Below are 25,192 nucleotides of genomic sequence, written 5' to 3' on the forward strand. Positions count from 1 at the left end.
GGGTCTGGAACATAACTTCCGCGATAGGCGGGCAATCATTTGTATTTAAAAACCCGCGAAGTCGTGAATCCGCGAAAAGTGAACCGCGAAGTAGCGAGGGATTACTGTAGCTGCAAAGAATAAGGAACACAGGTCAAACCTCAGGTGATGCCATTTTGAAATTTTGCCCATTAAAAAGCAGAGATAGTATGCTTGCAATTTGGGTGATAATACAGTGGCTACTGACCCTAATATTTAATAACTAGTTAGATAACACACTCATGCTAGATCCACATTACAACATTTTCATTTAAAAAACAAAGACATTAGTCTCTGTTTTTCATCTTTCATCCACACTACCTCAGCATAGACTTTTAAAATTGCTCTCCAGAGCCAGAAACAAGGAGTAAGCCCAGGACTCCTCTGCTTACTCAAACAGTCATCAGCACTCACTTCTTCAGCCTTCTACGCTACTCTTCTGGGCCTGCAGACAGTGCTATGTTGCTATGGGGAGCTTGACCATACACCGCCTGAACTTTCAGTTCCAAAACAATAAAATATTTGTGTCTTGTTTTCCTGGTAGACGAGTTAATGTGAAAAGTAGAGCCCTGACAGTCCTTGAGAAGAACAAGGGCCAAACTATTGGGATAATTGCATTCTATTCCAGTGTCAATGACATTCAGCATCTACAGTTGGAACTCCTGAAGACAGGCTTCACATTCCTTATTAAGATCACAAAGGAGAAGACACTGGCTGCGAGAATCATCATGTCAAAACAACTACACATGCTGAGAAGATCTGTTGTAGCCTACGTTTGCCTCCTTGCCTTGAAAAACCTGGATGAGAATCTTGTGTGAGAAGCAAGACATCGCCTTCATGGACAACTGGGATCTTTTCCAGAAAAAAAAAAAAACACTTTTCTCCAGCCATGATGGAACGCATATAAACAAGTTCAATGCCAATGTCATCTCCAGGTAATATCTCTTAAGGTAATTTGTAATTCATGACTATTTATCTCTAGGCCTAATGTTAACTATTATCCCATTTGTGGTAAAGTGCATCAGGGGTCCAAGGCAGTGCGAGAGTTTTTAAAACAGAGAGACAGTGTAGAGCTCCTGAGTGTAAGAAGTGTGCAGTAGAAAAGCAGCCATGGGGATTCTTGATGAGAAAAATTGCCAATTGCGTTTTAACGTGCAAGCAGGTAATTGAAGCAGCTGTCCCTCAGGCACTGTGGATCATTTGGCACACATGGACTCACTGGGGATAAATGGGCTCTGAGAGAGAAGAAAAGATCAAGAGAAAGATAGGTAAAATCGAGTGTAGGACAATGAGTGAGAAAGACAATGTCAGGATCAAATTAAACTTGAAGTGGCAGAAATAAGTGAGAAGGTTGGGGAAGCACCATGGGAAGCAATGGTGCTCCAGGAGTATGCTTGTTCTTGCTGAGTATCAGGTGGGAGCAGGAGTCACTGATTGATCTGGTGATGTCCCATGTCCCTTAAGGGATTGAAGTGAGATAAGGAAGCAGGGCTTGCGGGGTTTCCACAAATACTGAGAAACAGTAGTGAGAGAACAAGCTGAAGAGGGTTGACCGTGCTTGCGGAGTTCCCACAAATACTGAGGGACAGTGGTGAGAGCACAAGCTGAAGATGGTTGACCGTGCTTGAGGGTATGAGTTTCTGTCAGCTGAACAGGTTTAATGGGTGAGCAGAGGAGACAAGTACATGGAAGGATAAACCACACTTAGACAATACCTCACTTTAAATTTGGACATAATTTATTGCTAATAGAATATGCACAGTGCACTGTTAGCATCAGTCTTACTTGTCTGTATGTCTTTATTGTACTAGTTCTTCCTCAGTTTTATGACTATTGATTAACCAGGTTGAAAGGGACTCTACTGAATTTTAATAAGAGAAAAATATTTCAACAATGCCTAAAGTAATTTTTTCTTCATCTTTACTCTATAGCCATGAACCAAAATGGCAAACATTTTAGAAGTAAAGAATTACTTTTTCCTGCTTTCATGTGTAATCAATCAATATCATGAATAGAAGAAAGTGTAAATAAACCAAATACAAAGTACAGTGCAGCTACATAATTCATAGAAGATTAATAACTCTAGCAATTAGAGCACATTTATAAATCTGTTTTCCTGATTTTTTTTGCACAGATGCATAGTAAAGTTAACACTAGAATCCCTACAATCCCTGAAGCCTCCGAAAACAGTCGTAATCTCATGCCACCTTAAATTCTTTCACACCTCTCCATCAGCGTCTTTGTTTTGCAAATGTGTCGATCAGCTCAAACAGCAAGCGGCCTGCTATTCCATCCCCCCCACCACCAACGCAGCTGAAGTTCTCCCAGCGCAAGTCTATTTATCTGGATGTGAGGTGCCTTAAATTGTAGAGGGTAAATAATATATCATTATTTGGAATACATACATTTTATGTGTGTTCTGTGTGTACAATGATCTGGGTACATGTAGGACGATAGGAAATGCAAGGCTAGAAATATTGAACGCATATTGAATGACAGGCGGAGTGGTGGCTCTGAGGCTAGGGATCTGCACTGGCAAACGGAAGGTTGCCGGTTCGAATCCCGTAAATGCCAAAAGGGACTCTGCTCTGTTGGGCCCTTAAACAAGGCCCTTAACCTGCAATTGCTGAGCGCTTTGAGTATTACTCTTTAATTTAATAATGTTTTTTGTATTAGTATGATGCTGCTGGAGTATGTGAATTTCCCCTTGGGATTAATAAAAAAAATCAGAAGCAACAAAAAAAGGTTTGGTTTATTAAAGGATTATATCCACTATCTCAGATAGAGATAAAAAATCAGGAATGACCTTTATCTCAAAGTGACATCACACACCATGAACTTCCAGTATGAAACCATAGCAATGGGTAATGAAAAATCCTGCAACACAGTAACTCTCAAGATAATCTCCAAAAAGCAACTGAAATGTTGCAGTTACATTTTCATAATTATGATAGCAAACAAAAGACAGAAACAGATGATAGAAATGGATTCTACAAGTATAAAAAAATAACAATGAAATAATATATTACATAATGCAAGAAAAGGCCAAATAAAAATTAATCAAGGAGTGTTGCACGGCACACCACCAAAATAATAATTCTTTACATTTATATAGCGCTTTTCTCACTACTCAAATATCAACTGAGAGCACTGATAACAGCAAAAGGCACTTTGAAACACAAAGTATCAACGCCAGCAAGAACCAAAATGGTATAACAAAAAAATATAATACTAATAAAGTCACAATCACAAAATAAACAAAGAAATACATTCTGTTCCTCAACAAACATCAAAAGTATGGGAGTAAATCTATCTATCTATCTAGTGAGAAAAGCACTATATAAATGCAAAGAATTACCATTATTATAACTAAAACAGATTTTTTTTCATGTTATAGTAAAAATTAATGTGTGAAGACTGAAGTCCAAATATCAAATAAATACTTTCACAAAAGATATAACAAAACAAGTGTGCCTTTATTCAAGAATATAATCAAAGAGAAAAAAAAATATTCAGTTTACACAGTGCTGTCAATATGTAAAAAACAAAGCACACTTATCAATTGCATGGGTGGTTTAGAGGTAAGAACAACCTCTAAACCAAGAGTTTGCAGGTTCTCCGCAGTTTTTGTTTTGAGTAGTGAGGTGCTATTATTATTACTATTATATAATAAAAACATACATTTGATTTGAGTCTGTAAAACCCATAGTAAATTTTTGCTACTTGTAAAAGTTAGTGCTTCTTAATTCAGTTTTATTCTCTCAGTCACATTCACATGGTACAACGAACTTGCCTCTCCCTCTCTGAGTTGATGGCGTTTATCTTCATTCTTTTCACAATTAAGTTTTGCTTCTTGTAAAAGATATCGCTGAAGATATACAGTGGTGTGAAAAACTATTTGCCCCCTTCCTGATTTCTTATTCTTTTGCATGTTTGTCACACAAAATGTTTGATCATCAAACACATTTAACCATTAGTCAAATATAACACAAGTAAACACAAAATGCAGTTTTTAAATGATGGTTTTTATTATTTAGGGAGAAAAAAAATCCAAACCTACATGGCCCTGTGTGAAAAAGTAATTGCCCCCTTGTTAAAAAATAACCTAACTGTGGTGTATCACACCTGAGTTCAATTTCCGTAGCCACCCCCAGGCCTGATTACTGCCACACCTGTTTCAATCAAGAAATCACTTAAATAGGAGCTGCCTGACACAGAGAAGTAGACCAAAAGCACCTCAAAAGCTAGACATCATGCCAAGATCCAAAGAAATTCAGGAACAAATGAGAACAGAAGTAATTGAGATCTATCAGTCTGGTAAAGGTTATAAAGCCATTTCTAAAGCTTTGGGACTCCAGCGAACCACAGTGAGAGCAATTATCCACAAATGGCAAAAACATGGAACAGTGGTGAACCTTCCCAGGAGTGGCCGGCCGACCAAAATTACCCCAAGAGCGCAGAGACGACTCATCCGAGAGGTCACAAAAGACCCCAGGACAACGTCTAAAGAACTGCAGGCCTCACTTGCCTCAATTAAGGTCAGTGTTCACGACTCCACCATAAGAAAGAGACTGGGCAAAAACGGCCTGCATAGCAGATTTCCAAGACGCAAACCACTGTTAAGCAAAAAGAACATTAGGGCTCGTCTCAATTTTGCTAAGAAACATCTCAATGATTGCCAAGACTTTTCGGAAAATACCTTGTGGACTGATGAGACAAAAGTTGAACTTTTTGGAAGGCAAATGTCCGGTTACATCTGGCGTAAAAGGAACACAGCATTTCAGAAAAAGAACATCATACCAACAGTAAAATATGGTGGTGGTAGTGTGATGGTCTGGGGTTGTTTTGCTGCTTCAGGACCTGGAAGGCTTGCTGTGATAGATGGAACCATGAATTCTACTGTCTACCAAAAAATCCTGAAGGAGGATGTCCGGCCATCTGTTCGTCAACTCAAGCTGAAGCGATCTTGGGTGCTGCAACAGGACAATGACCCAAAACACACCAGCAAATCCACCTCTGAATGGCTGAAGAAAAACAAAATGAAGACTTTGGAGTGGCCTAGTCAAAGTCCTGACCTGAATCCAGTTGAGATGCTATGGCATGACCTTAAAAAGGCGGTTCATGCTAGAAAACCCTCAAATAAAGCTGAATTACAACAATTTTGCAAAGATGAGTGGGCCAAAATTCCTCCAGAGTGCTGTAAAAGACTCATTGCAAGTTATCGCAAACGCTTGATTGCAGTTATTGCTGCTAAGGGTGGCCCAACCAGTTATTAGGTTCAGGGGGCAATTACTTTTTCACACAGGGCCATGTAGGTTTGGATTTTTTTTTCTCCCTAAATAATAAAAACCACCATTTACAAACTGCATTTTGTGTTTACTTGTGTTATATTTGACTAATGGTTAAATGTGTTTGATGATCAGAAACATTTTGTGTGACAAACATGCAAAAGAATAAGAAATCAGGAAGGGGGCAAATAGTTTTTCACACCACTGTAAGAAGGCACACAAACGCTGGAGAATCACATCTTCTTGGTATTTGTTACTTGAATTTTTTTTAATTCAGTTTTATTCTTGAATAAAAGCATACTTGTTTTGTTATACCTTTGCGAAAGTGTTTATTTTACATTCTAGTAACCACTTGAAGGATATCAAATCTGTCTATCTTATGCACGCACACACACATACATGGGTGAAAATGCAATTATTTGAAAACGCTATGTCATTTGAACATTGAAGAAGAAAAAAAAAAACAATCTTGTCCAATCTCCATGTTATGGCAAATGGTACTGTGAATGCAGACAGACTTCTTTTTTTTGGGCGCATACACCATCAGCATGACACTGGCAGATCTAAGTACTAACGTGGAGAATTGCATGCGTACTGAAGTGACTTTAGCTGCAAGTAGAAGTTCCCATCCCACTTTATGTTGCAAAGCAGAGTTGTGTTGCGGTGCAGCAGTCTATTAGCCAGTGAAAGCAATGTGAAGAATCTGTCAGTTGTTATGGTTCTGCCTTTGTCCATAAACTGTTTCATGACCACAGTCTCGGGAAGTCTTTCTCCTGTGGGACAACTGGGATCTTTTCCTAAATAAGGAGTGGCATTGCACATGAACATGCAAATCTGTCGTTTTTCTCACGTTCTGCACGGGTGTCCGCATTGTCAAAGCGTAAATGCCACATGATAGTCCGATAGACTTTTTTTCGTAAGCTTTAAGGATTCTAGTGTTAAATCTAAGCAAACCAGTCAACTCAGTTATATTCAAAGGCCCCTGTTTATATAATATTAGAAAAAGCAAGCATACCCCATGAAATGTTTATTCGCTTTTAATATATTTGGACATACCAAGATTTAGTCATTATTTAAATAGTATTTTTAGATAAAGGTAATGTAATCAAATAAAAACAATTACAGTTCGACTTATTTGACAATAATTTACACAACATAAAAGTAAGTGCAACCTTGACTCCATAAATTTCCCTTTGGCACCAACAAACTCAAGTAGGCATTTACTATAATCGTTTACCAGTCTCTGACATTAACTTGGAGACAGTTTTTCCAACTCCCAATGCAGAATTATGTTATCTGTGTTTGATGACAGTCTTACATACACATCTTGTTTTAAATTCCCCTACATCATCTTGATGGAATTCAGATTTTGTCTTTGACTAGGCCATTCCAGAACCATTCATTTCCTACTTTTCAGTCATTCCTTGGTGGATTTTCTTCTGAGTTTATGGTCTAATTTGTGCCATTTCTTTGAAATGTTAGTCTCATGAATTTTGATAAGAACAGTGGCAGGAACTAACAGTAGGTTCTATGATGACACGTGTGGTGTTTTAAAGATTTCTTTCAGTATCTTGCCTTCTGATGTCAGGATAAACTTGCTGGCACAGTCTGACCTCAAAGTGTTTGCAGCTGTTTGAAATCTGCTCTGCATGTAGATGACTTTCCAGATGGTGGAATAGTTATTTCCAATTATTTGGAAATGCCTCACAGACATCTATAACCTTCCCTAAAAAGGCCTCAGAGACCTCTTTCAATCAAGGCATGGTGAGAACATACACTTCAACAACAAAATGCAAACTAAATTAATGAGGTCTAAATACCATTTGCACCTGATTTGGTACACCTCAGTTCTAATTTTAGGTATCTGAATGATAAATGTAGGAGTATATTTATTTTCTCCACATGAAAATTATACAATGGACACTAAAATGTAAATGCGACATTGCTTGTTATGTCACCTTTGTCTACAGATACTGCTTAAGTCACATGTTACATATTCTCATAACACAGATGGACAGAAATACTGCTTCATGCAAATTTGTTTTTTTTTTCTCTCGTAGGAAACCACACAACATTCCCTAGCAGCCACTCTTTCTTGTTTTCTACTTCCTGCAAACGAGGCTGAACAAACACACACTCCAGCACCATGTAAGAATGTACCCAAAATCATCAAAATCAAAATCATCTCTGTCTTTGACCCATCTATAGGGCTAGAAGTTATCATGATTGTCATAATTGTTAAAGTGGGTATCATATTACCAGAACAACCACCACACACATACAAGGCTCAACACAATATCTGTACATGACAGGAAATGATTCCAGGGATTGTTTTCACCAGAGAACTTAAAACACAGAATGATGGGCAGCACCAGGCATTGAATTAACCAACACTTTGAAAATGCACATCTCTGTCTACACATAGGTCTGTATCAACCATAACTACAGTACTTATGATAGCATGAGGTGAATAGCTGCAAAAAAATATCAGGAACACTAAAATGCAGTTAGAGGGAAAGATTGTGAAAGATGCAAAGGGTGACACCAAAAAATTCTTTAGAACTTTAGTATCAAATGAATGGTCAAGGAGGAAATGAAGTACATACGTAACGATTAAGGACAAATTAAAATATATAATACTGTTAAACAGTAAATAAGGAAGTACTCCATTATTTGAAAATGTATATACAGTTAGGTCCATAAATATTTGGACAGAGACAACTTTTTTCTAATTTTGGTTCTGTACATTACCACAATGAATTTTAAATGAAACAACTCCGATGCAGTTGAAGTGCAGACTTTCAGCTTTAATTCAGTGGGGTGAACAAAATGATTGCATAAAAATGTGAGGCAACTAAAGCATTTTTTAACACAATCCCTTCATGTATCAAATAAACACTTTCACACAAGGTACACGTATAACAAAACAAGTGCACTTTTATTCAAGAATATAACTGGGAAAAAAAAAAAAAAACAATTTCGGGTAGGATACTGACGATTCATAATCAAGAGGTCACGGGTTCGATCCTGGCCGCTTAACGCTTTCAGTAGTGAGCTGCTCTTATTGTTACTATTATACAATAAACACATACATTTGATTTGAGTCTGTAACAGCCGGTATAAATTTACGTTGCTTGTAAAGGTTAGCGTTTTTTTTATTGTTCAGTTTTATTCTCTCTGTTGCGTTCATGCTCCCCCCGATCTGGCACTGCTGTTTTCAAATAAAGACATACTGTAACAGAGGTGAACTCAGATGAGGATGGGCAAGGCATGCCGAGCTCGCCAAGGTATCGTGCAAAGTTCTGTTTGTGATTATGTTTTGTGATGGTCTTTATATAAAGAAAACATTTAAATGTTACTTATATAAAAGCCACATTGAATGTTTACCTTGATTTATTTACTTATCTTCCTACAGTGTAAAGTCACAAGTAGACTGCAGAGCTTCCTGTGTTTGATCGACATGTGTGTAATGCCAAGTGCAGTGGCAACTCTCGCCTGCAGCTATAGACTCTTCAGTACACGAGCGACTTTCCACGCTAGTGTTTTTGTTTGTTAGAAGGCAGCCTTGGTAGTTGGAATTGTTTTGCCATTCCGTGCACCATTATACTGTGACTGCTGTATTATAATCAAGTGCTTTAAATTTGCAAATGATATGCAATTAATTTCTGTGTATTTTATAAAGCCTGTGTCATGAATACAAAAATAAAAAAGAAAGGGAACCCACACAGAAACAGTAGCACTGCTTTGACACTGGGTGCCGCCTGCTTACAAAACCGAGCAGAAATGTGCGTATTTGTGGACTGAGGCTGCCGTGAAAATGTGTGTGGCATTATACCAAGTTTAGTTTTTATACATGTTGATGTGAGCATGGAAATAGGCGTACACAACATTTTTGTGTTTATTCACCGTTTAAACATAAGGCTCCTAAGTCATGAAGATAATGTATTTAATAATTATTCAACTGATTAACTGAAAGAAAACAGCACATATAAAATTACCATGCAGTGTTTTTCCTACCTACCCTTCAAACAACATTGCCAAAGAGCCAAAGAGTATAGTATGAAAAACATGATATGCAACATCAGAACGTCTGCCAATCCAGCCATCTTCAAGTTTGAAGTTTGTCTTCAATGGTTTATCACTGTTAAAAAGAAATTATGATATATAAGACAATGCATATAAATTTACATTTCTAAATAATTAAAAAAACAATTTAGTTGACAGTGACTTTTGCTATATTATATATTAACAAAATGTATCATGTCATGGGAAGATGAACATGGTGTTTTTACTGTATTCCTCTATTTAGATATGCCAATAGCAAGATTGTATAGTGTTGCATGCTCATGGTCCTATTTCTAAAAAAAAAAAAAAAATAATGAAAAGTTGGGTACGTTGATAAGCATCAGGAAAAGCGATTTTATATTAATTTATAAAGAACACACAAATAAAAATATCAATGTATCACTTTACCACTGTTGAGAATATTTTCAAAAAGAAATAAGCCACTAATTTAATTAGCAAATCATAACAACTACACCAACTGAGAAAAAAGGCTTAACTAATCTATACATTAAAAGAGTATTAAAAGAAGAAATTGACTGGGAAAAAAATCTATATCCAAAGAAGTGCTTCAAGAATGAACAAACCTGATCTAGATCTACCCAGGCTAGAAAATTCTTTCCTTCTTTTGAAAGGTCTTGTTCATTCTATTCTTTATAAAGTACACCAGTAACCAGTAACATCTTGTTCGGCTTTTTTCTAAATAAGCCACATTTGTCCCACTTACATAAAAAAAAACGCTCACTTAAATCTTTTTTAGGTGTTCACTGGGTAAGACAAATAACAAATTTCTCCTCTCTCTAATGTCTTCATTTTTCTACCTCTCCCACAGAAAGACTGCATTAGAATAAAGAGTACTTGTAATATAGTCAAAATAGTTAAGAACTCTAGACATTCTTGACCGTCTGATGAAATTTTTAAACACTTTTGCTCCTAATCATCAGCATTGTCTTCTATATTACCAGTAGCTGTGTTACCCGGCTTTGCCCAGGAAATTTCAGAAGACAATGGACCTCAGTTATAGTGCACAGTGTTGCCAATTAACTGGGTGTATCAAAAGTACTATGACTCTGTTTCATACCATTTGGTACAGGATTCATAAAAGCTGTGCTAATGTTTGTGATGTTCCATCTGTTGGATAACAGAGGCATAGCAACCAGACAGACACAAACACTTTTTATTAAGGTGGATAATCATGTTTAGAAGTTTATGATTTTCATTTGCTTACTTCTTTCACTGAAGTACAGTATTTTTTCCCCCATCAGTTATATGTGGTCCCCCTTTAAAGTGTGCAGATTGCAATGTAGATTTCAAAGGAATAGCTTGTGGGGGGACATGTTAAATTTAAAGTGATATTGTTGGTTCAGAAGCATTTCACTGATGGTCACACGCTGTCATACATATGCATAAAATCAAAGAGTAGGGAAGTTTTGGAGTGGGGTCCTTCTGGACTGTCACATATGTTCATATAATGGTGTAACACTGATCAGTAGCTATATTGCATACGATGGACAAAAAGGATCAGAAGCTTTCCATTATTGTCATGTATAAAACTGAGAAAAAGACAAGGAGCTGAGTGCAATATCAGGGGCTTAAACCTCTGAAGCTCATACTTCACTTCCGATGCCACTGCATCACTCCTCACTTGTCTTGGATCACAGGATACCACTTATGCCTCTACTTCTCTCTCTCACTTTTTGCAAAACATACTGACAGCCATAGTGCCTAGCACTGGTACTTGAAGTTTATAGCGCACTTGCTAATCACTGACCTTTGTATCTTCCCCAGGCTTCACTGACATTTCTCCTTCAATTTCATGTAGGAGTGTAGATTCCAAACATGATCATGTCTCTTTTTTCATATCCAGGACACCGTATATCTTTAGTCATTCATTCACCCTATTAGTTATTGCTGCTGTTTAGCCCGTTAATCCCTTTGCTCTGTCTTTCTTTTGCATGAAGCATGCTCACTACACAGCGCAGAGCTTGTAAGTTAACTATAATATTAATAATTAACAAATAGACATGTATTGGCTAATTTTCTTTAGTAATTTTAATAAGTTTAAATCAAATTCGTCAAAGCATTTTTGAGATTTGGGATATTTAGTTTTTCTATGGGGGTTACCCCTAAATTCTGATATATCAAAATGTCCTTCCTTAGCAGCACACAATTATTTCTAAAACTAGAAAACTCACTCACCTTTTTCACTTTATCCAACTGTTGTTTGGTACAAGCACATCATCCAAACTATTGTAATCATTATTCCTTTACCAGAAAAAAAAGTGCTTTTTGCTGTACCCACCATCCATTATTGAATAAACAGATTAATGGTGATTTATGGAGTTATTGAAGGGGTGGGTATTGCGGAGTACACAGTAAATACTTAAGTAAGAGATAACTTATCAAGATTTATGTAAGAATGCCAGCCTTTGGATGTTATGCATGAATACGTTGCTTAGAGCAGTGTTAAAAGTAAGAATAATTCATGGATTATAAAACTGACTGGAATAAAAATCTGCAGCCACTGGGGGTCCACAGGACTGAACTTGGAAATGAATGGCCTTAAAGGATTCTGGTGCTCATGATGAATTCTTTCTATATAAAAGGCACCATCATACTATTAAAATCATTTACGTTTGTATTAAATTAATACATAACAATATTTAGAAATACAAAAACTCACCTAAGCTGCCTGTAAATCATTTGGATTGTTGAAATAAAACAAGCAAGCAGTACCAATAAATAAAATGGCAAAACAGATGCTTGTGTTAATCGGAAAAATAAATCTTGGCCCGGGATCTGAAAAGCTTCTTGACAGAGCAACAAGTTTGTAGTAAAATCTCTGTGGGGTGAAAAAAAAAACCAGATGTGGTTAAAGCAATATCAGAAAATACTCTAACAGATATTAAAAACTGAACGGAACACAAAATCAAACAAAACAATTTCAGAACATACAGTATTTACTTAATGAATGTAAAAAGATTAACAAAATCATGCAATGTTTTCATGCAACGCTAATTTTCTTCAAAACCTTACATCATATAATATAATGTACTTCTATAAGTTACTTTTTTCGTCTTCATTCGGAGAATACAACAATGATACTCTCATGTAAATACAATCAATTTAACGTACATACATCAAACAAATTACTTTATCTACATCAGCTCCACTAAGAATGGTATTAGGTCAGTTATGTGTTAGCAGTCAACAAGTCTATGTAAACACTTAGAAATTGCAAAACTGTCTAAACATTCAATTGCTAAAAAAAAATCATGACAGGTGATCATGCAGGAGAAGTTACATTCCTTCTGCATTATAAGTTAGATACTGGCGATACTTCAGCAAATAGATTACCATTCATCTTGCATAGGCAATAATTTCCCATAGTTTTTGCATTTGCTATAAATATAAATAAACCTCAGGGCCAGAGTTTTGACCATGTTAGAAAATACCCATGAAACAGTAATAAATGAAGCAAGATATTGAGGGGAGGGTTGGACTGCCACAGGTGTCCAGGAGGGTACACCCCCCTGGTAAATAAATAAAAACATTCCATGTCATTAATCAAAAAAAAGGGTAACCAAAATTGAATATTAAAAAAAGTCACAACCCTTCAGAATATTAGATGGCAGCAAAATAGAGGACAGCAGCATGATAGCAATGAAAACTACAAAGAGCAGAGCAGCCTAAAAATACTATGGGTACCCAAACATTCAAATAAAAGGTTATTTCTGATTGATCAAAATGTGTAGTTGTCAGTGGGATTTACTTTCATTTTGGAAGAATTGCTCATTTGTGTTCTCGCTTTGTTGTTCTCTCTCTCGTTACTTTATATTAATCTATTATTACTCAGGTCAACAATTCCACTCCATGTTTGCAGCCATGAAAAACTGAGACTGATGGGTCTTCTATAATTATAACTTTGAGGGAAAAGTAGTTATTTCTGATAAGGTAGATGTAATTTTTGAAGTAGGGTAATATAACTCACTGATCATATATTATAATTCTGTACTTACATTGTTGTATTAAATCCAAATTTTGCTTCAAGAAACTTTATTATATGATCACTTTCATCAGCAGGCATAATTTTCTAAAAAAAAAATTGAAGATTGGAAATTAAAACTCCTTTAAAAACCATAACATGCATTTTCATACAATTTCCTTGCAGTGAGACAAGTGTTCAAACTTCTAAAGATACATTGACATAGATATAATCTGAAAACCTCACATTTTAAATGAAAACTTGATTATTTTAATCTTTTACTTGCCTTTTGTTGTTTGATCTGATGTCCAACAAAAATATTTACTCTCAAGTTTTCATACAGAACAAAGATCACAAAATTCCTGATACAAAAGGTTTCAATGGAGACCCAACAATAGCAAACTGAAGCATCCATGAAAAAAAGTTATTAGAGAATGAACCAAATCTCCCAACCATCCGCCATCCCCCAACCCCCCCTCCCCCCAAATAAAGGGGACTTCAAATTAAAATATCTTCTTTTCCATCAGTAAAAAAAAACATGGGTTAGGTAATAAATACAAAAATATTTTTGAGGATTATTCATTAAAACAAAATAAAATTTTAATACTCTTTATGTTGTATGCATTTACCTTTGTTAAAAAGAATGCTGTATTTTACAGATATGGGAACATGAGTAACTAAATATTCTGTAGTTTGTTTCCTTTTTGCCACATCATCATCCTAAATACTTTATTATGTCAAATACATTTTTGACAGATGGGCAAGTGGGAACTCTTATTATTCTTATTAATCACGCTATTTAGGTACCAAGTGCAAAACACTACTTAGAAATACAGTATGATCTATAAAAACAACAAAAATATTAAAATATATAAAGAAATACTGTACATATAAATATGAAATGCATCAATGTTAAACCTCTCAATAATTTTTAATGGTTACAAAGTATGCCTATGTGTAGCACTTTAAACTGATCAATTACATTTTCAACGTATTTGTCCAATATTTGCTGTCTTTCAAAATTTAGTGCATCTGATAATTTTACAGTTTCATTAACTATATTATAATCTGCCATAATATATAGAGTAAGAAGAGTAAAAATTCCAAGACATAGCCTTGCAGAGAACCCACTGATGTTGTGGAGCATTTTTCATATCTGTTCTCTTTCTCTTCTTTTCAAATCCTATTTTGTTGATGCCAGTGGCTTGTTGTTTTCAACTTAATCTTAAATACAGAACAACATCAAAGGTATTTTAAAGTTTACACAAATGGTTATGCTCTTTGCGTTTATCTATTATTCCTGACCCCCAATTTTTTTGTTTGTTTGACAAGGTTTTTCTCTCATTGATTCATTCCAGCTTTTTTTAGCATATTATTTTACAGGAACAATCTTCAGATTTATTTCTGATTGTATGTTCCATATTTCTACATGAAATTTAATGCTGGAATTAAGTTTGTCTCCCTTGTGGTGGACTGGAGTCACACTAGCAACTTTCTAGTCCTCAGGTACTCCTATTCACTCATATCTTATATTAAAACAAAATGCTTAGGAAAAAAATGATAAATTATTATTTTCTTGTAAAAATACTGATGAAAGACAATCAGATGCAGGTGTTTTATTAATCTTTAGTTTACTAATGACCTAAATATATTTTAAGTCTTTAATTAAAAAAAAAAATCTGTACATTCAGTAGCTGTTTCTCACACACATACGTAGTATATATATGTACTGTATACATACACACATGTACTTATGTATGTTTGTACGTATGTATATAGAAACACAAAGACACACAAACACACTGAGATGAGCCAAAACAATTATGATTCCCTGTCTAGTTTATTTGTATATAGTCACAAAAAGCTGCAATTGTCCATTGTATAATTTGCTGAATTTCCAAGAGATAAATAAGCTAACACAACTTTTACATGGAGGTGGGTTAAATATCATATTTCTCTAGATTTACATGAATAATTAAATGTTCATCTACTCAATTTATAAGATTAAAGAAGTCGGGCAGTTAATCTAGCATGTGCAAAGGCTTGGATACCACAGCCATTTTGTATTATCTTAGTCCATTTTTGTTTCTGATAAGCTCTATCATATAAGTCATTTAATATATATAACATTCTTAAAAAGAAAATTAAAAATATTTTCAAATGAAATCTTACCTTTGCAACAAATCTGAACATAAATGAAATTGTAAAAACTAGGTAGAAATGAAGCATTATTTTCATCACCCTGGCTACAAAACTACCTTTCTTCAGGTTATGCTAGAAAAGAAAAAAAAATGAATTGGCAAAACATTAACTCCAAATTGAAAATGTTTAAGGCTTAACTATTCATATATGAAAGGTTTGATTAGCTACCTGCAAATGCCTTGCGAGCACTGAGCCAACCATAAGGCTTGACAATGGTGAGCTCAATAAGCTTGCTTTATGGAACTGCATAAAATAACCCAGAGCAACTGAACAGAGGTAGACTTTCTGTATATATGCAACCTTAAATGAAATACAAGAAAATAATGCAGTTTTATGCTTTTTTATAATACATAGAGTACACTCAACATTCATGCAATATACCATTTACTGGAATAGTAACAACGGTACAATGCCCCAAAGGTTAAGAGATGGATAATTGGAAGACCGTACAAGCACTCCTTAATAGAAGCTGGATATGGTATTTTAGAGAATAGACTTGCAGGAAAATCCATGTTATTTGTAACAAAAAAGACAGGAGCATCTAAAAGTACTGCAATTAATACATTGAATCTTATATAGACATTTTGTAGTTTAACACAAAGCTGTACACATCTGAAAACACACATGTACAGGTCACATCAGACATTTGTAGACAAACAGGATTTCTCATTCTTCCAAGAAAAGCTGTGTTTCAAAGAACTCTGCATGCAGGCTATACTTAATCTTTTGAGTATTTGGGGCATAGGACAGCTTTTCTTTTTCAAAACTGAATAGTAAAAAGTACTGTAATGAACAACGTTTAACAGACAAAATTAAAGTTGTACTAGTGTAAAATGGATCGATGGATGGTTGGTTAGTGGATATGGCTAATGTTTTTGAAGACTTTGTACATTGTTGAATCAGTTTTCTAATAAGAATACATTTGAGAAAGTTATTAAATTATGTTTGAGCATTTAGTTCATGAAAAACCTAATTACTACATCATTTTAAAGATGCCCCATGCTGACATTATGAGTAAATTCACAAAAACAATTTTAAAAATGATAGCTAAAGAATAATTAAAAATAAACAAAATAAAAAGTTAAAAGTAATTCTGACCAGGAGGTACAGTGTATGTGTTATGTAACAGAATAAACAACTCAAGATAGGTTTATAAAATAAACTGTAACAAAGTTACAGTTGCCACCCATATGTAATACAAATAATAAAACAATACTATGAATAATAGTCCTCTGACATGGTGACAGATCATCATTTCACTGCAGTTTGTAAAAGATGACTTAAACAGCTGGCTGGTATCAGGTAGGGAATTTTACACTGTAAATGCTACTCTCTGGCACCTCAACAAAAAGTGGTGCAAAGCATGGTCAAGATACATAAACTGACAAACCCTATACTGTGACATCCTATTCATAACAAAAGACAAAGCTCAGGAAATACGTGGCACCTTACTCCGAGCAAACCAAATCTATGACAGTCGGGCCTAATGCACTGTGGTGAGGATGGTTTACTGGCAGAGAAAGATGAAGCAAAATGAATAAGGGAAGGAGGGCAAAAAAAGAATATAATGTCTATGTAACATTAAGAGCATGGTGGGGAGACTGAAGTGAATGCTGAATACAAAGAGAAGTGCATTTAATGCACAATGTTAGATATAAAGGAAATGCTTAGTGGTGTTTTGGAAGTGGTTGTTGCATGGACAATTTGTGTGTGCAGTAATAATGTTGGGAATAACCTCCTTTGTTATCTGACTTCTAGGCAAACTGCAGAAGGAGATACTATATATTCTCTGTGAAAGTGAGATATAACACACAAAAATGGAATATTGAAGAACAAGTAGAAAACTTACAAAAAAGAATGATCTGTCATATGTGCAGCATTTCCTCAAAAAAGAAACAGAGTTTAAAAACAGTTCCTGGTTCTGCTAAAATGCAAGCACCATTAGGGATGCAAAGTACATATCTACTTGCTTTATTTGGCTTTAACAAATTACAGGTACAGGTATCAAAACATTTTGCAATTTAGTGGTTTACTGGTAACACGTGTACAGTGTCTGTTTGGGGCTCATATTTTGGTGAATGGTAGTTTTAAAAGCTCCTTGCTATCAATGTGTTGTTCTTAAACTAAAACACTAAAAGCTAAAACATTTAAGAAGTATTCTGAACACCACCAAAATAAAAAGCATTTAAAATTCTGGGTTAGTTACAAGTATTTTCTGCAGAGGTCATGCATTATTATTTATTTTTCTGACTCACTGTTTCGAGATTACACATTATTTTCTTATCTCAAGACAAACACAACTTTTCTCAAGATCACAACTTCTTCTTAAGGTTTAGGGAATGAAGCAAATGACAGGTGTTCTTTTGTAGGCTACCATGGATCTGTGTATTCAATTTTATTTCAATCAAGGGGTTGAAAGAAAAAGAAATAGAAACACTGCTATCTGTGCTAGACCATTTTCAAATTAGTGCCCATCATGGTAACTACAGTGACCATAATAAATGGGTAGTCAATTTCATTGCCATGATCAAAGACACCAATTAATTTTAAGATTGGTGATGGTGTTGATCACATTTTTCTTTATTAAATGATTCGAAACAGGGACAGTACTGTCTAGCATGAACACTCTAGGATCTGCCATGGGTGGTCTACTGACATGTTGGGGCATTGGGAAGCATACAATTTGTGATCTCAGGAAAATCACTTATTTCAGGATCACAAGTAAAGAAGTTAGAAAAAAATAAATAATAATGCATAACCTCTGCAGACTTCCTTGATCATTGTACATAATTTGGTTAAATAGAAATTTGACTGCAGTTAAGGAATAATCAAAGAATCCTTAGTTGCAATCAATAATCGATTAAAACAAATAAATAAGCTGGATAGACTGTTAGAAAGGATTTATGAGAGATTGATATAAGAGTAACAACAACAAAACCATTTTTATTGTTCAAGTTGGTTTAATTTAGAATTTGACTTTTAGCTCTTTCCTATTTGTCCTTGAGGTGAATGCTTAGTGAGGGTATCAGCAGTAGTGAATTCTAATAATTGTAATATGCTGATTACCTTGTGATCACGGCACAGAAAAGAAGAGGGACTGTTACTACAGTATAATCTAGATCAGGCTTAGATTTTAAGACGATGTAGAATGTAAAATTTTAGGATCTTGTTGGCTTAGATTGACCCTGCTCACGGAACTGAGGAAAGTAAGTGCAGACTGTGTGCAGTGAAGCTGGCACGAGACATTGCAGAAAAAAAGATCATTGGAGCCATGGTAGATCTATCATATTAGGAAGCAAGGGAGGGACTCAGTTTCTTTAAATGTGTGAACCAATGATGAAAAAAGGTCAATCAAATAATGCCTAAAAAAGAACATATAATGCCTCTGACCCGCGGAGTGAAGTGGAGCTCGGCGGAATTTCTGATGGTACAAATGGACAAAGCAGCTGGGAGTGTGTGGCACTGCTGAAGACCTGAGTGGCATGACAGAAACAGTGCTGCACTGAAAAAGCCAAACAGTCCTTTTTAGGGCCACTTACCCGCAATCAGCATAAAGAGGCTAACTCCATTCCTCCATCTCTCATACCCCCAGGGTCGTTACAGTACTACTGAGCTTCCTCCAATGTGTTGACGTCTGCAAGTGTTAACAGCGTGTGTGTGTAAGAGAGATAGAGAGAGTAAAATTACATTTTATTGATTCATAATTATATTTTCTATATGTACTTTAAATGTGTTGTGTTTTATTGTATGTATTTCTGTTTCAGGTCATTAAATGAAAGCAATCTATGTCTGGTGTAAAGCTAAATCTGGAATCAACAGTGAGAGCATCACACCTACAATAATACATTGGAGTGGATGGGTGATAGTGTGAGGATGCTTTGCTGCCTCAGGACCTGGAAGATTTGACATTAATTAAAGAACCATCTAGATTTTGTCAGAATATTCTTTAGAATTACAGCATATTTTTATATAATGGAACAGATGTCCAAAGTAAAGCAGAAAGGGCTAGTATGCAGTATTGTGACAAAGAAAAATAGGCTTTAACAGGAAAGGTGAAAATTTACTAGGTAAAGAGGTTCACTCTGTTGGACACAAAGACAGTGACGATGAATACAAGAAGGAAACTATTGGAAGACATCGACAAAATGTGGTGAAAAACCAAGGTGACAGAGGAGGAGAAGAACATCTCATCCACAAGTTGCTAAACACTATGAAAGAATAGGATTTCAGGAGAAACCAGTGAACCTTGGTTATCTAAAAATAATGCCCGTTAACTTAGATGCTGTACACATAAATTCTGACATGGTCTGAAAATTTACAAGTTAAATGAATTAGAAACAAGTTCAATGAATTAGAAACTATATAGGCTAATGCAACTTTAACACTTTGACCAAGAGTACAATGACTCAAAGAGCTGTACTAGTTTTGATTTCAATTATGTGATTAATTATTTTTTTCATTATTTACATGAGAGGTTAACAGATTATGGTCAGAGGGAATTAAACATATTTATTTCACAAAATATCCTTCCTGGTTGGGAAACATTTTAAGTGAAAACCCATACCTTCAACTACATATATTGCCAGCATGTCTTTTGTGGTATATGTGGTATGTCTTTTGTAAAATTTTCCTTGTGCTTGTTTTAATTCAGTTTGAACAAATGAATACTTCAACTTTTTTCAAAACTTTGCAAAACACTAACTATGCAAGTTGTACAACTTGTCTCTGCTCCAAATTGTAAAAAATAAATATCGAAGATGTTTCTTTTGTCACACCATGTACCGTTATATTTTCAGGCTGTAAAAACAATTTCTAAAATTAAAGGGAACAGACAATACCTTGCGAGTCTGAACTAAATCAAAGCAGTCAAGCAGGAACAATGCAATAGCTTGTACAAAAAGTACATAGTGGCTGTGCTCCCACATTAATATGAAGGTAACTGTAGAGGCACTCATAAGAAGATAGCAAAGCATCTGAGGGGAAAAAAAAAGTTTAGAGACTTGAAATTAGAGCCTGGAAATTTTTAGTATATTTACATATATGTTATCTTTACACAATTTGAAATTAATACATAAGCAAAATCCTAAACAGGAAAAAAAAACAAGCATTTTCATTAGATAAAAAAATTCAGGCATAACTGCCATTATGTTTTGAGTGCAAGATCAAAGTGTGAGGTACTAAATATTTACAAGAAGAAGACTGCTGGTTATAGCATTAACTGAAGAAATATTGATATGATCGCATAAACAATGTTGTTTACTAAAGATGATTGTACTCTGATGTCTGCTGATGATTTATCATAGCTCACTATCGGAAATTCTTCTTATCATACCCTTCACATTTGGATTACATTTAAAAATACAATGCATATGCCAACAGCTCTTAGCCAAGCCTTTCATTTACCTGCATCAACCCCAATATAAATAAATATACTTGGTGTCACATTTTTAAAATAAACATTTATATCTGCACTACAGTCTAGGAGCAATTTTAATCAGATTTCCACTTTGGATGCAGATTCTGATAAAGATCTTGCTTCAATAGGTATAAGTATGTTCTCTGTCTTGCAACTGTAATTCTCCAATCTGTGAATCTATTCATTTCTTCTCAGTCTTCTCAATAATCAGGTTAGTATAGCCAGCAGAGATGATGCAAAATATGGTTGTAGAAAAGCAAACTCACTTTCATTAATTGCCCAACAAATGGCTGCAGTCATCAGAATGCCACAAATGGGAAGAACATCATAGTGTAAAATACAACATGCATGTGTGGCCAAAGATAAACTATACATGACAGTAATGGCAAAAGACATGACCAAAGCTACTTTATAAAAGGAGAAAGAAAAGAAGAGTATCCCTTTCTACAAAATGGAAACTTATTTTAAAATGTTATCAATTAGAGATCATGCCATATTTTAAAAAGGTTTTGAACAGATCCTCCAAGTGAGAATTTGATTTTTTTCCAATTTCAAGTAGTACACAACATCAGTTACCCACTGACTTAAGAGTGGTGTGGTGGGATTCTTCCAGTTGAGCAAGACAAGTCTACGTGCTGGTAGTGTAGTAAAGGAGATTAAAGTTTGTTTGTCCATTTTGTCCAGTTTATAATCCAGTAATCTTTACTTTGCATAGTGACTTTCACAAGACACCCTATCAAAACACAATTTATTTCTCTGTATTTACTTCCATTTGATTGTGAAGATTTTCACACAAAACCTTGTATGGAATACAGGCTGTTTTCAGGTTATAGAGGTCTTAAGTTACAGCAGTTCCACAGATATGAAGAGTATATTAACGCACTATTTACTTTTTTTTTCCCCAACTGAATTTCAATTAATTTTGATCTAGAGACCTTTTAAATTTATGAAATAAGCAAACTAGTTTTGATAAAGATGAATATGCAACAGCCATCACTAATAGTGAGGAACAGTACGGCATACGATGGACATTGTCAACATTTTAAATAATTTTCTGCGAATTTTTCACTAAATGTAATCAGCAGCACATTTAAGCAGTTGAACCAAAAGCTAGCTGTTAAGCTGGAGCAGTAGAAAGCACTGTGTGTAATTCCCAGCGACCTAAGTACATGTGTTAACTGCGCTTTCTCAGGGAGTATAGTTACAGACAACCAGCTGTTTGTTTAGCTGAGCAAAGGTAGAACATGCTCTTTCTAATTCCTAAAATCCTAAGTGCTTATCTCAGCCATGTTGTCTCAGGCAGTACAGCTGCTGAGAAGGGTAAGTGACAGTCTTAGCCATCACTCAGCAAAGACAGCATGCCATTATTATTCCTTTTCCAACTCTGACAAACTGCACTATTTTCAAAAAGTATAGGATGTTTTTAAACACAGTAATATTTCTTCAGGGTCATTTTATTAACAACATTGAAACATTTTTCTGCAAAATCTATATATATAATTCACTAAGCCAACAGAACAAGCAAGACAACCATGAGATACGCACGGCATAGCCGACAGAACAAGCAAGACAACCATGGGATACGCACGGACTAGCCACGCCCGCCAACTCACAGAGACCTGCCCACCAACGCTAAGACCATGGGATACAATGACAACTCACAGAGCCCCTCCCACCAACAATTCACTAAGCAGCCGACCATGGCACACGCCCGACAACAATTCAAGCGAGAGCGAAAGCATTTGCCAAGAATGTTTTCATTAATCAAGAACGAAAGTCGGAGATTCTTTTAAGTTGTCAGTTGGGGCCTTCAGGGATTGGACTTTTTTTTCCAGCATATCCTACAAATGCTCAATCAGACTGGAGGCCAAGTGAACACTTTGGACATTTTGTCATGCTCCTCAGGTTATTACTGAACACATTGTGCAGTGTGGTAGGGTGCATTATCATTTTTAAAGAGGCCACTGATATCAGGGAATACCACTGGTATGAAGGGGTGTACGTGGTCTGCAAAAATATTTAGGTAGGTGGTATGTGTCAAAGTAACATCCAACTGAATGCTTGGTCCCAAGGTCTCCCAGCAGAACAATGCCCAGAGTACCACACAACCTCCATTGGTTTGCCTTCTTCCCATAGTGCTTTCTGTTGCTCAGTCTTTCCCAGGTAAAATACACACATGCACCCGACCATAAAAGAAAAATTGAACCAGGCTACCTTCCTCCATTGTTCCATGGTGCAGTTTTGACATTCACATGCCCACTGTAGTCACTTTTGGCAGTGAAAAGAGTCAACATGGGCACTCTGACTGGTCTGCAGCCATGCATCAAGCAAGCTGTGAGGCACTGTGTATTCTTAGATCTTTTACACAATGCCATAATTACGTTTTTTTAACAAATTCTGCTACAGTACCTCTTCTATGGAATCAGGTCAGATCAGATAGGCTAGCTTTCACTTCCCATGTGCCACAATGAGACTTGGGCACCCATAACCCTGTTGCCAGGTGATGGGCTGCCTTTCCTTGAACCACTTTTGGTAGGTACTTAACCACTACATACTGGGAACACCCCACAAGACTTGCTATGTCGGAGCTACTCTGACCCAGTCATCTAGCCATCATAATTTGGTCCTTGTCAAAGTGGCTTACGGTATACAGTCGAATATAAGGCGAGTTTTTCAGCACCCAAAATGTGCTGAAAAACGTCACCCTTGGCTTATATTCGAGTTAGGTCCTGCTGCCCCCCGGTATATGAACAAGCCAGTTTCCCTTTCGGTTTGTACGCACCAATGATTTCCACACGTGTTCAGTCTCTCCCTGTGCATAGAGAGAGAGACACACAGAGAGAGAGAGAGAGAGAGAGAGAGAGAGAGAGAGAGAGAGAGAGAGAGAGAGAGAGAGAGTGAGAGAGAGATACCATATTGTTTTTGTTGACCCTCTGTGGTGTTGTGGGTCCACAGCTCTCTCAGCAAAGGCCAGTTTTTAAATGAATAATCACCGCGCTCGCGGCACAGCGAGGGACGTGGTAGTGTGGCTGAAGCGGTTTCCGGGTGGATTCGTGCTGCGGGCATTTCTCACCTAAGAGCGCAGTTGAGGGACAGTCCGCAGCGTAATTGTTCCCGGGAACTGTTGATTGCCACAGCTGCCACGTCCATTACATAGAGAAGCCCGAGACGGTTAAGAAAAAAAGAACAAGAACAAAATAAAAAGAAAAGAGAAGGAAACGGAGGTTGCAGGAGGAAGCAGTGAGGAGAGAGAGAGAAAGCCGGTGCTGGAGAGCGAGCGAGAGCAGGCTCGCAGCAGCTGAGCAGGCTGCCTGGGTGTTTGGCCGACACCCGGGGGAGTAGTAGATGTGGTCGCTACAGTAGAGTTTACTTTGAAGGGCGGAAGTGACCAGAAGGTGGGAGACTCTCCGCGTGAGGCCGCAGAAGGCAGCGGGAGTCAGGACTTGGGACGTGGTGTCCCCAGCATGAGAGCCTTGGTCGTTGGGGAGTCCCAAGTCACTGTCAGGAGGGGCCGACCGGAGCCAAGGATCAGTAAGGTGACTGACAGTAGTAGAAGCAGGGACAGTGAAGGTCAGCTGCAGAGAGAGCGTCTCGCCTGTTGCAGGGCCCGCATGGGAGAAGAAGGTGCGACGCTAATTGAAAAGAAGCACCGGGCTTGTGATTGGTTTTTTAAAAGACTGCTTCCCTGCATAACGTTTTAACTTCAGTTTTAAAGGATTGTTTTTGCATTGTTTTTAAACTTCCACATTTCTTTTATGGATTATTTATTGAACTTTGGACACTGCACTGTTGCACTTTATTTGAACACTTTGTTTTGATTTATTTTAATAAAAGCACTTTTGCACATTTGTACCATCCCCTTGCTCCATTGTTACTGCCTCACTGTCTAGCTCATCTCGGTAACATTACCGACAGTGTTGGGTTCGAGGGCTGCCAAACAGCGGATGGGAGCATGGAGCAGAACCCCATCATCACACCCTCTTCTCCACTTACAGAGCTAGTTTACTGTTTTTCTTTGAAATAAATACTCAAAAACATTTAACCTACTGATGCCTCAATTAATGTACGGTAATTTTATTGGTATTTACAGTGTTTTGTTTATTGAAACTAACCAGTAGCTACTGCATTTCCCAACCTAGGCTTATACTCGAGTCAATAAGTTTTTCAGTTTTTGTAGGTAAAATTAGGTATCTCGGCTTATATTCGGGTCGGCTTATACTC

The 25,192-nt window shown here is 36.4% G+C and overlaps 1 protein-coding gene across 1 annotated transcript in view; it reads right to left on the bottom strand.

The window, feature by feature from the left end:
• LOC114663721 (probable C-mannosyltransferase DPY19L4) overlaps nucleotides 1-25,192 on the bottom strand; it is a 102,388-nt gene that overhangs the window by 40,978 nt on the left and 36,218 nt on the right. Inside the window, exons 9-14 of the mRNA XM_051935580.1 lie at nucleotides 20,394-20,528; nucleotides 15,724-15,855; nucleotides 15,526-15,627; nucleotides 13,388-13,461; nucleotides 12,052-12,210; nucleotides 9,328-9,447 (exon numbers count right to left, since the gene is read on the bottom strand). Coding sequence (XP_051791540.1) covers nucleotides 9,328-9,447; nucleotides 12,052-12,210; nucleotides 13,388-13,461; nucleotides 15,526-15,627; nucleotides 15,724-15,855; nucleotides 20,394-20,528 — 722 coding nt within the window. The remainder of the gene's footprint in view (nucleotides 1-9,327; nucleotides 9,448-12,051; nucleotides 12,211-13,387; nucleotides 13,462-15,525; nucleotides 15,628-15,723; nucleotides 15,856-20,393; nucleotides 20,529-25,192) is intronic.

Source organism: Erpetoichthys calabaricus, chromosome 13, assembly GCF_900747795.2.
Source record: "Erpetoichthys calabaricus chromosome 13, fErpCal1.3, whole genome shotgun sequence".
In the NCBI taxonomy this organism is placed as follows: domain Eukaryota; kingdom Metazoa; phylum Chordata; class Cladistia; order Polypteriformes; family Polypteridae; genus Erpetoichthys; species Erpetoichthys calabaricus.